The sequence below is a fragment of the Octopus sinensis genome, linkage group LG26, assembly GCF_006345805.1.
Source record: "Octopus sinensis linkage group LG26, ASM634580v1, whole genome shotgun sequence".
NCBI classification, from domain to species: Eukaryota; Metazoa; Mollusca; class Cephalopoda; order Octopoda; family Octopodidae; genus Octopus; species Octopus sinensis.
This window is the reverse complement of record NC_043022.1, coordinates 13,118,854-13,131,382: the sequence shown is the minus strand read 5'-3', so window position 1 is coordinate 13,131,382 and position 12,529 is coordinate 13,118,854. Positions and strand designations below refer to the sequence as shown.

Here is a 12,529-nt window from a genome sequence, read left to right as displayed (position 1 = left end):
ACCTCGGCGGAATTTGAACTCAGAACGTAAGGACAGACAAAATACCGCTAAGCATTTCGCCTGGCGCGCTAACGTGTCTGCCAGCTCGCAGGTATAAAATACTCTCGAAGAAGGGTACAACTCACACAAACACGTATACATGACAGGCTTCTTTCAGTTTCCATCTACCAAATTTTTACTCACCAGGCTTTGACCAGCCTGCAGCTATAGTAGAAGACAGTTGCCCAATGTGCCATGCAGTGGGACTGAACCTCAAACCATGTTCTTGGAAAGTGCACTTTTAATCACCCAACCATGCCTGTGTCTTCACACACACCATTTAACAGATGCTAAAGGAGGAGGAGGATGATATACATTTACTCATCTAACCGGCTTCCGTGCCAGTGGCACATAAAAGGCACCGTTCGAGTGTGATCGTTACCAGCGTCGCCTTATTGGCACTCGAGCCCCGTGCTAGTAGGGTGTTAAGAGCACCATTTGAGCGTGATCGTTGCCAGAGCGGCTATCTGGCCTCCGTGCCGGTGGCCCGTAAAAGACACTATTTGAGTGTGATCGTTACCAGCATCGTCTTACTGGCACCTGTGCCGGTGGAATGTTTAAAAGATTCGGGCGAGGTCATTGCCAGTACCGCCAGACTGGCCCTCATGCCAGTGGCACGTAAAAGCCCCAACTACACTCTCGGAGTGGTTGGCGTTAGGAAGGGCATCCAGCTGTAGAAACTCTGCCAGATCAAGATTGAAGCCTGGTGCAGCCATCCGGTTTGCCAGCCCTCAGTCAAATCGTCCAACCCATGCTAGCATGGAAAGCGGACGTTAAACAATGATGGTGATATATTGTCAGCGTTTTATTTCCATTTTCCTAGGCTTGCATAAGTTGTGCTGGATTTCTCTAACACAGCATTTCATAACATGTGGCTGCGAGCGAAGCACCTAGTGCACACCTACCTTATTCTTTACTGAACTTGTTGCTAAGTTACCTCACCTTGATCACAATTTATTCATCCACACTTAGGCTTTCTAAGTGACCAACAGACTCCACATTGTGGAACTTTGTCAAAAGCTTTCTTCTGGGCTAAACTGCTCCGTAAAAAGATTGTATTCATAATACTTTGGCCTGGTTCAAATGTAAACGGCATCTCATTTAAGCTAATTTTTGTTATAATTAACTGTTCTGTTAGTTTTTTTTGTTGTTTTTATAACTTGGTCATCCAGTTTGATACTCTTGTAGTTTCTGCTTTTGAGATGACCGTCTCCTTTAAGCCTTGTAGTTCATGATGATGACAATGACAACACTGCTATACAAGTTATTGAGAATAACCCCTTCTGTACTGTTTATTTGACTGTGCAGCTGACTTTTGTGTCCCCTATATTTTGACAAATATTTCCTGCGTCTCAGCTGAAAGATTTGTTCACTTTTCCCTTCCTTTCATCTTAATAAACCTTCCCAACCCTGTTGGCCGTCAGCTGTTGGAATAGCATTTCTGTTGTCGTTCCTTCTTCTCTTTGTCAGTTATAATGTGAGTGTGTGGCTGTCAAGCTGGGCTCACCTTTTAGCAAAGATTTCGTTTTGAAACTTGGTACATGCTGCAGAACATTAAGGAACCTCTTACTTGCAGGTTCTCTTTAATCTCTCTCTCTCTTTCCACACTCACACACACACTCTCTCTCTCTATCTATCTATCTATCTATCTACACACACACACACACACAATAAGCAAAATTTCAGTTTCCAATTCTTTCTAAAATAAAATTTCTTTCCAGGCCAGAATTTTGTTAATTTGTTCTTGATTTTTCATCTCTAATTCGATTTTGCAGTTGATTATGCCAAAAGACCCTCAGACACAACCGTTTTATATTTAGAATTGTATTATTTTCTGTTTTTTAATTGCTTTCTTGTGAATCTTTGAAATAGTGAGCGTGAAACGATTTTGATTGTTTTCAAGATGATCAGAAATTTTAAAAAATTGAAAAACCATTTCCCAAATATATTTGCAACCTGTAATATTGAAACAAAGAGATTCTCTTATGAAGTAAAATATTTAGTCATTCATTTATATTTCAAACCAAAATTGTCCTCTTGTTATTGTTGTTCTTACCAGTGAAGATGACCCCTTCCCTATACATGATTAGTGTTTCTCTATATCTCCCTCACACACACACACCATCCTTCGGAAGCAGTTACAAAATTGTCCAATTGTTGCCATTGTCTATTTTCCTTTGTTGTTATGTTTTAATGTTGAAACTCGGAATTTAACAAAACTTAATTATAAATGTTTTTTTTATTTCCAGTTGTCTTCGCAAGGAAATCATTCCCAGCATAATACTCCTGTTTCCGCTCACCAGAGTCCATCTGTGGAGATGAGAACAGTGAGTTCAAGTGGAGCTGGTGGCGTTCATCGGCTCACTTACATTCTTGACAATAAGGCAAGCCAGCAGGCATCAATGGAGGCTCGGCTCGCTCAGCTTTCTCAGTCATCTCATCCGTCTGTCTACCCAACTGACAGACGCGTAGAGAAGATAGCAACTACTCCAAGTGCTTTCTCGCCTCCGGCAGTCCATGAAGTCCAGCAGCCGTTCTATACAACAGACAACCTGCATGTCTCGCGCAGCATGCCCTTTCCACAGACCCATCTCCCTATTCAAATGGGACGTCTACCTGTCGACCACGGGCTTGCTGTCTATGCTAACGCCCAACATGGCTTCATAACTGTACCAGAGGGCACCATCGTTCAAACTCAGGCACATCACCCCCATTATCAACACACGGGATACCTGAGTCAACAGCATGGCATGGTCGCTCTAGAATCTCGACCTCCGTCTAGGCCACCATCTCGACCTGACAAACGGCCACCATCAAACCCCAACCAAGCCACTGGAGGTTCAACTGCAGTTGTAAAGGCCCACGTCCAGCAACCACCACCTGGATCACCTGGTTTAGTCCATTCGGATGGTGTGAAGTTATTACACAGCAACTTGTCAGTAACACCACAGTCTATCGTTAATCCAAATTCCTTTGCCTATGATACAATTGCTATGTTACAGGTAAGTCTTTCTTTCAAGTTTTTTTAAAAAAACAAACAAGAATTTGCTCTCTGAAGGGTTGCCTCTTGCCGTTATATTTTTGATTGCTTCCATGGCTTGAATAGACCCCCCCCCTCTTCATCATTGTTTTATATCCAATTTCTAAGCTTGCATGTGTCTGGCAGAATTTGTTGGATTTTTTTTTTTACAGCTGGATGCCCTTCCTGTCCCCAACCTTCACCTGTTTTCAAGCCAAGTAATAGTTCACCAAGGTTGGACATGCTTTTCACAGAAGAATGGAAACAACACCATTTGTATGATGGTGCTTCTTGTTTACAACCATAATGTCAAAGCAAAGGTGTATACACACACCTTTAAGTTTCCATTTCCCAGATCTACTCACCTTTGGTATGTCAAATGTTATAAAAGTCATTTGCCCATGGTGCTGTACAGTGGGACTGAACCCAAGACCTTACGATTGGGAAGCAAGCTTCTTAACTACACGGTTGTTAAATTTAATGTTCAATTCTTTGTCATCACTGTGGTATAAAATTAACTTTAAATCTTTCTTTTTCAGATGATTCATGAAGTTTCGTTTACACAGAAGGTAAGTGAAATATTAATTAGTTGATTAATAATCATTTAGTTACCTGTCACTATAGCATACTACCTTGTCATAGTTACGCAATCTAGTCATGGTTATGTTTTTTGCACACCACTAAGTGATGGTCACCAGTCTTTGACCACAACTTGGTGATGGTTACATGTCTCTGACGTGACCTGGTGATTAACTGTCTCTAATTAACACACAAAATGGTTGGTTCCTTTTAGAAAAGCATTATTAAAGATGTTATTAGCTTAGTTGAAGATTTAGTGTGTTGTGTAGTGCCAGATCAGTTCTGATTATGCAGACTCAGTGTGTTTCCGAAGATCCTTGACTCTGTGATGTTTCATCCTGTTGTGAGTTAAACCTTTTAGCATTAAAACTGGCTGAAATATTCTAGAACCTGTTTTATGATCAAACTGGCCGGATCTGGCCTCTCACAGCTACCCTACAATGCCATTCTAAATATAAACAATGACATTTTTTGAAATCTTGCAGTATGAAATAATTCATGATTAATACAAAATCAATGTGAATTAATAAGTATTAAATTTGCCAAATAAATCTGAGTGCTAAAGGGTTAATATTTGAAGTTGCTGCTTTATTTAAGGATCTGTTGTTGCAGTTGTTGTTTAAACTCAGGTCAATCCTGATTTAAGTGCACCAACATTTGATCAGACATTGCAGCCATACTCTGCTTGGACTATATGATCGAATGTGCCCTTCCTTCCAATTTTTAAAAATGGAAGAATGTGATTCTATAGAGACTGGCTGCTGTTTATGTCAAGTCAAGTGACCATACTCTACTCTCTCTTTTACTTGTTTCTGTCATTTGACTGCAGCCATGCTGGAGCACCACCTTTAGTCAAGCAAATCTACCCCAGGACTTACTTGGTCTCTTTTGCCGAACTGCTAAGTTACGGGGACGTAAATACCTCAGCATCGGTTTTCAAGCGATGTTGGGGGGACAAACACAGACACACAAACATATACACACACATACATACATATACATATATACGATGGGCTTCCTTCAGTTTCCGTCTACCAAATCCACTCACAAGGCTTTGGTTGGCCCGAGGCTATAGAAGAGGACACTTGCCCAAGGTGCCATGCAGTGTCTGATCCCAGAACCATGTGGTTAGTAAGCAAACTACTTACCACACATCCACTCCTGCGCCTATGTTGTAAAGAGGCTTTTTCTGCATGTAATATACTGGGGTTCCACAACTTAAGTTGTAGCATGTATGCTTCGTCTGATATTTGTAATCTAACCTAAAACTGTTTTTCTCTTTCTTTACAGAAATATGAAATAATGTGGCAAGGTCTTCTGGCATTGAAAAATGATAATGTAGTTGTGCAGATGCACTTAATGTCAGGAAATAGGCAGTTAATAGCACCATCTATGCCACAGCTAGCTTCAGACTGCACCATGCAACCACTGCGAATAAGCCAACGGATGCGCCTCGAGCCAATCCAGGTTGAAGGAGTGGCAAAACGGATGCAGGTAAGTTATATTGACAGGTGAATGGGGTTGAATGGATAAGTCTACCAGTGTACAAGCTCATGTGCAAGAGATGTGGGTTGTGTCAGTGTGAGGAATCTTTTGTCTTGTCAAAGACATTAGTTAGTTAGTTAGTTAATTTTGGCTCAAAAGCAAATAGCAAGGCCATGTAGGGGGACATGGAGTTAAGTACAGGGTGGTGTTCATGTAAAGAGTTCAGGCCACTTGAGGTCAAGGGAGACTTTGAACAAAGCGGTCGTCGACATCTTCACCAACTCGTCTGGCAGCTTGTTCCACGGATCTGCAACCCGGACGGAGATAGTGCTTGTGTCATGGTGGGGAAAAAAAACATCCAGTGCATTCTGTAAAGTGGTCAGTGCATGTGGATTCTAAATTGCAGGATCCAACACATTATAACTAGCAGCTACATCCAATATTGTGTGAGAGTTTCAATGTCTACCTTTCCATGCTGGCATGGGTGAGATGGAGTTTACTGTGGAAAATTTTCTATGGCTGGATGCCCTTCTTGTCACCAACCCTTCTTTCCGAGCAAGATAGTATTTCCCCATGTTCGGACGTGTTTTCTCAGAATATTGGAAATGAATGACACCGCTTGTGTGACAGTGACGCTCATTTACATCATGTAACATCAAGACACACACATGATGGGCTTCTTTTAGTTTCCAAATCTCTACTCACAAGGTTTTGATTGACCCAACGCTGTAGTAAAAGACACTTGCCCAAGGGGTCACACTGGGACTAAACCCCAAACCATGTAGTTTTGAAGCAAACTTCTGAACTTCACAGACATGCCTGAGTCGTGTGTGTGTGTGCATGCGTTACATAGGGTACCAGCACATTTGCTTTATATGTGACACTGGCATGGGTGCTTTCTATGTGGTACTGGCACCTGTGAGCCCACAAGACAGACTTTCAGCTGAGAGAGGGAGTGGAGAGCATTGCTGTAAAGGACATGCCTATATATATATATATATAATATTAATTAGAGACAAAACCACTATTTTGTAAATCAAACAAGGAAAGACTTAATCAATACATAAAAAAATTTTAATATAAAGTTTATTTATTTATTTACTTTATATTAAATTTTTTTTATGTATTGATTAAGTCTTTCCTTGTTTGTTTTGCAAAATAGTGGTTTTGTCTCTAATTAATATTATATAATATTTTACTATAAAATTGGATTCAATCCTAAATCTGATTTTTCCCTGTAAATTTGGATTTATTCCCTAATATGTGTGTATGTGTTTGTGTAAGTATGTATGTGGAAGGGGATAAAAAATATCAAGTTTAATGTGTTATTATTGTTTGATGTTTTTTTTACAGTTGACCGAAGAGTATTGTATGCTGTTGGCCCTGCCTAATGGCCAAGACCATTTTGAAATAATGCACCAAACTAGAGCTCTGAACAATGGTTTTATAAGTTACCTGAGCAGTAAGCAAGCTGCTGGAATCGTTAACGTGTCCAACCCAGAATCTCAGCAGGTATACTTCTTTATAACATTTTGTATTTATATTGTGCTTTGTAATTTACACAAATCCCTTCAGCTGTAATTAGTGGCTAATTGATGATAATTGGTAAAATATCTTGATTATGGATGACTGAAGAAGGGTGGCAATATTATCTGATTTGAACCCAAGGCCAAAAATTTTGAGGGGAGACCCTTAATACTTGACTGGTTCTTTATTGTATTGACGCCCAAAAGGATGAGAGGCAAAGTTGACTTTGGCAGGATTTGAACTCAGAATGTAAAGTGCTGAAAGAAAAACTGCAAGGCAACTCCAGTACATGATTAATATTTTACCTGTCCGAGTCAGACGCCATGATAGATCGTTAGCCACTACACACATTTTTTTCTCTCCTTGTTTTTTCTGTGTCCCTTTCTATATGAGAGCGTAGGCTCGAGACGTAAAAGACTTTTTCTATTCCTGAGCGTTATACTAATACATCTGTTTGTTTTGTACACCACCTGTCTTCGCCTTTTGTTTTTTTCGTAAACTCTCCCTATATATATATATATATATATATACACACACACACATATATACACATACCATTAAAACTAAAGATACACCCATACACCACTAAAGATACATGCCTGTATATAGCCACTACACACATTTTTTTCTCTCCTTGTTTTTTCTGTGTCCCTTTCTGTAGAAGAGCGTAGGCTCGAAACGTAAAAGACTTTTTTCTATTCCTGAGCGTTATACTAATACATCTGTTTGTTTTGTACACCACCTGTCTTCGTCTTTTGTTTTTTTTTTCGTAAACTTTCCCTAGTATTTTACTTGGTTTGATATATTTCTTCATTTGACCCAAGAAAAAAAGAGAAATCTTATTAGTTCAGCCTGTGATTCTAATAATTATCTCCTTTGTATTTTTTTCCAGCCTGCTTATGTCGTCCATATTTTCCCACCATGCGAGTTTTCTCGCCTGAAACTACGAGAGGCCGGATTTGAATTGATGAACCAAGTGTCTGACTTTGCTCATCTTGTGATTGTGATTACCACGGTCTAGTCGAATTCTGGCCAAATATTGGATTGACATGCCACACAAAGTCATCAGAAGAGGGGGCTGTACCCTGCTGTGATTCTTGTTGTTGTTGTTGTTGTCATCATCAAAGTTGTCTGCAGACAAGCCAATCAGCATCAGCCCAAAATCGATGACAACACACAATATGATATGGAGGTGATGGGTAAACTCACCAGTAGAATCAGCAGAGAGCTGCTGACTTTCTTGTACCAAATTGTCATGGAGACAATATTAGGTGACCACCACCACCACCACTTACAACCAACTCCTCTTCTCTCTGTTCTATATTTACAACCAAACCATGTTCACTGTATTTTGCATACGTTTCATATATCCAGTGGAAAGAAAAGTTGGCGATGATTTAAAAGGGGAGACGAAGGACAAGAAAAAAAAAGATCTAGTGCTGAAATCTGTAAGAGTTTGGTCGCGTGATTATCTCGACGACGATGTCCCTGTTGATTGCATAACTAGACTTTTATTTTCTCAGTGAAATCCTCATCCAAAGTGATAAACGGACTCAAAGTGTGTTTGTGTGTGAGTTCCGTCTTCCCAGTGATGACTTTCTATCAATGATACCGCTTCCAAAGATCTTTAAAGGATGAGTACACCATTTAGGAATTAAAAACAAAACAAAAAAAAAAAAGACATTTGTGAATGAGGAATAGGTCCAGACCAACAGGATCTTATATATTATTATTATTAATATTATAATACACAGGAAAACTTCAAAAAAAGCCCTCCCCTCTTTTAATTTTAAATTTTTTTTTTTTTTTTCAAAAGTTACAAGTGAATTTTTTTTAAACAAACAAAAAAGCAAAATTTTATTTTATTTATTTAATACTTTCCCCCCTGCCTCGTTACACACTGACCACCACCCCCTTTATTTAGTGACTCCACCAGGGTTTCAACCAATACTGCTGCTCAAACCCGACCCCCCCTCTTGTACTGCAAGTCCCAGTCGTTGTGGGGGAGATTAATGACAATAATTACATACATACACTGCTTTATGTGACAAGTCTCTGTATATCTCTCTCTCTCTATATCTCACTCTCACACTTCGGAGCAGTCTTGTAATAAGGTGAATCATGTAAACAAGGATTTTTTTGCTCTTGGAAGGCAGCTAAATCTTTCTTCACACTTCTCAAAACTATTTCTTTCAATAGTTATTTTAAAACCTTTTTTTTTTTTAACCCTTTCTAGCCCCATTAATAATTTTAGTTCAAATATTTTAATTTTTGTTGGTTTAATTAATATAATTGAAAGAAAGAGAAGAAAAAAAATGTTTTAAAAACAAAAAATACCCCCAGCCCCTCCACAAGCTATGTATATGTATGTAAAGAGAGAGTGCCCTGCCAGCCACTCCACCCCCATTTCTAATCAGTTCCTCTTCTTTCTCATCTTCCCTATTATTTTTTAAAAAATTTTCTTTTATCAAACTTTTTTTTATTTCATTTCTTGGCATTTTAAAGAATTTTTTTGTTCTCTCTCTGTCTTTCTCCTGCCCCTCAAACTGTTGTATATATTGTAATTAAAATGAGGGGAGTGGCTGAAGTGATAGTCAAACGACACTGTAGGCTGGCTGAGTGCACCCCACCCCCTTTCTATCACGTGATCTCATTACCCTGCTGCTGGCCAGCTACTGCTATTTCTCTCAAAGAAAGAAGGACATGCTTCAGAGGATGGCAGTTGGCTCCTGTGGCTATTTAAAAAAAAAAGAAAGAAGAAAATGAAAATATAAATGGATTTGAACAAAAAAAAAATGAAATGAAATGAACATAAAATATAAATAAATGAAATAAAATAATAAAAAAAAAAACTTTTCAAAACACCACTCCCCTCCCTTGCAACAAGTTTTAATCTCTTTCTCTTCCTTCCGCCAGTGACTAAACAGAGCAATTGTATGGTGGAGGGAGGGACACAGTTTCCTCTCCCTCTCTCTCTTATTCCCCCCTTCCAAAGCTACAAATTTTCTCTCATTCCCTTTTTTTTTTTTTTTCCAAGTAAAACACCAAAGTTTGGTATTAACGCCTCTCTCTACTTTGGGGGCTCAGGTTAGTCCACTATTTCACTCCCCAAACCCCAGCCACCAGGGAAGAGTGAGACGAAACACACAACTGCTTGGTGTTGATCAAAAAAAAGAAAAAAGAAGAAAAAAAAAACAAAAAAAAAGGAGGAAAAAAACAAAAATGAAAAATTTCAAAAAAAAAAAAGCAAGAAAAACTAAAAAGTGAAAATTATTTTGTTAATGTTGTTGTTGTTGGTCATATATTGTTTATGACTGTAAACAAAGCCAGATGCTTTTAATTTGCGCTTCGGCACGAATGGCATAAACATGGTCCCATTTGTTATTTTATTTTGATCAGAAACTACCTATCCAAGCAAATAATAATAATAATATAAATAATAATAGTTGTAGTAATGATGATGACATTTTTAGAAAAATGGTAGTCATTCCATGATTCCACTGGTTGCTTGTTATCGACCTCTGTCCAGTTTCTTGGGAGTCCAGAGTTGTGATAGCAAACCAGTGGACGAAAGGAAGAAGCAAAGTTGTCTTTCTCACTACAACAGAATTAAGGGAAAAAAAAGAAAATAATAAAAAAAAAAAGAATTCTCTGAAAAAAAAGAGAAGGCCAATGTTTATGTGTGTGTGCGCGTATGAAAGACGGAGAAAGCGCGTGTGCGCGAGTGACCGAGAATTTGTACAAAGATGATGCTATCTTCTGTAAATTAAATCCTGTTATATCAGTTACTGTTGGAACCTCTCTGTTTGGACAGGTGCTGCACTTCTTATTGAACTTGACACTCTCTCTCTATCTCTCTGTCTCTCTCTATCCCATCTCTCTTCATTACGCTCAAACCATTTTGGGACCTGTTGGTTGGTGTATAAAAATTGTTGTAAATAGATTTTCAATGTACATCTTGTATATTTGTCAACAAACAAGCCTCATTTATGTCATCAGTTGGTTTCTCCTTCATAGAAAAAGTCTTAATTGTTTTTTGCTGCTCTCTGAATAAAGAAGTAAAGCAGAGCTTGATAAACAACTCTCTCTCCTCTCTCTCTCTCTCTCTCTGCTCTGTCTCTCTCACCTGCAATAGTTGCATATAGATCTGTGGATTCTTTGCGAGTAGCAGAGGATGGCAGTGGCGGCTGCGAACTACTGCAGAGGGCTGTGTGTTTGTACATATGGCAGTTTAAGTGTGCGAGCGTGCTGGTGCATGCATGTATGTGTCTTTGTATGTTAACAAACACACAGACACACACGCACAGACACAGACACACACTGAAAATTAATAAACAGGAGCTGCCCAAGCGAAATGGAAGTGTTGAGTGTTTGTGTGTGGCCGGCTGTGTGTGTGTGTGTGTGCACAGATCTTGTCACTGACTCTGGGTGTAATTGTTATATGTACAGTTGTGCTGTGTGTGATGGGTCGCATGGTCTTTGAAAGTGTGATAGTTAGACATGGAAATTTGGAAATTGTGCCGTTGGTTGTATAAAAAAAAAAAGATAACATAAAAATATAAAAGGTAAAAAAAAAAGCAGGATAGAAGCCATGTAATACTGAATGATGTGGGCGAAATATAAGACCTAGTTAGATTACTTTAAAAAAAAGAAGAAAAATCCACCCTTTTAAGTGAAACTCCTCCACCCACCCATCCACCCATTTTTTTTTTTTTAACTTTCTCTCCCCCTCTCTTGTCCCCCTTCAACATCTACAAGTCTTTCAATTCTTTGTTGGTTGGTTGATGTTCCTCCGCAGGAGCATAGTGGCTCCTTGATGACTGTTTTTTTTTTTCTCTCTCTCTTGTAAAACTCTCGTTTGTCGAGTTTCCCAAAACAACAGTCATACAAAGTGAAGGGCCTGCTGATATATTTACGTTCCAACTGTACCCCCCACATCTCTACCTATTTTTTAATCAATTCATTTGAGAGAAGAAAAAAAAGAAAACTTTTAAAGAATATTGAAAGCAATTTGTTATTATTAAGTGATAAACTTCTCAAATTGTGTGAATATTACTCGGTTTACACAACTAAAATATAAGAAACCTCAGACTGAAGTAGAGGAAATACAAGACGTTTTTCATTTTTCTTTTTTTTTTCTTAGGTGAATTCCCCTTCCACCCCTTCCTGTGTCTTAATTTTTCAAATTTTATTTTATTTTTTAAAAAATCCTTATCTCCCCCCTCTCCCCTTACTGATCTCTGTTTCTGAATTAAAAAAAAAAATTTTTTTTTTTTTCTGGTTCTTCTCCCCTCTTTCTGCCTCATGTTTCTTTATTCTCAACATGAGCCTGGCCGGAATTGGTTTTTAACTTGCCGCGCTTCCAATGCCCGGTTCCAATTGCTATCCTATAGTCTTCGCTCATTCTTGGCTTGTTTAAAAAAAAGAAAAAAATAATAAAATAAAAATGAATTGTACTGCACATTTCATAACAACTGTCCATGTCAAAGTAAAAAAAAAAAAAAAAAAAAAAAAGATGAGTTTGTTATTTTTTTTTTTTTTATGTGTGTGTATGTAATATTACATGTTTCGATATGTAAATCTGTTTCGGAGTCATCTTACTGGGTAAATTGCTCCTGTGTGTCTTTTATGTCAAATCTCTGATGAAGAATATTTTGGCCAGATTTACAAAATTGTTCAGCATCTTTTTAACTACTAAATCTTTCCTTTCTCCACATTCCATTTACAGTCGGTTCAAACTACATCTGCTAAGGGGTGCCGTAACTTTATGAATGTTGTCTCCAGTGTAAACTTTTATGTTTGTGTAGGTAAATCTAGTCAGTTTAACAGATGGGAACTGCTCCAGGCAGGTAGGAAAATTTTAACCTGGTCCAAGGAAGG

At 38.4% G+C, this 12,529-nt stretch overlaps 1 protein-coding gene across 8 annotated transcripts in view; it reads left to right on the top strand.

Moving 5' to 3' along the window:
* LOC115224839 (msx2-interacting protein) overlaps nt 1-11,848 on the top strand; it is a 169,475-nt gene extending 157,627 nt beyond the window's left edge. For all 8 annotated transcript variants that reach the window (XM_036513786.1, XM_036513787.1, XM_036513788.1 and 5 more), the window contains 5 exons: nt 2,289-3,041; nt 3,598-3,627; nt 4,928-5,131; nt 6,476-6,634; nt 7,542-11,848. In XM_036513786.1, the coding sequence (XP_036369679.1) occupies nt 2,289-3,041; nt 3,598-3,627; nt 4,928-5,131; nt 6,476-6,634; nt 7,542-7,670 (1,275 nt within the window). In that variant the 3' untranslated portion in view covers nt 7,671-11,848. The remainder of the gene's footprint in view (nt 1-2,288; nt 3,042-3,597; nt 3,628-4,927; nt 5,132-6,475; nt 6,635-7,541) is intronic.
* The last annotated feature ends 681 nt before the right edge of the window (nt 11,849-12,529 follow it).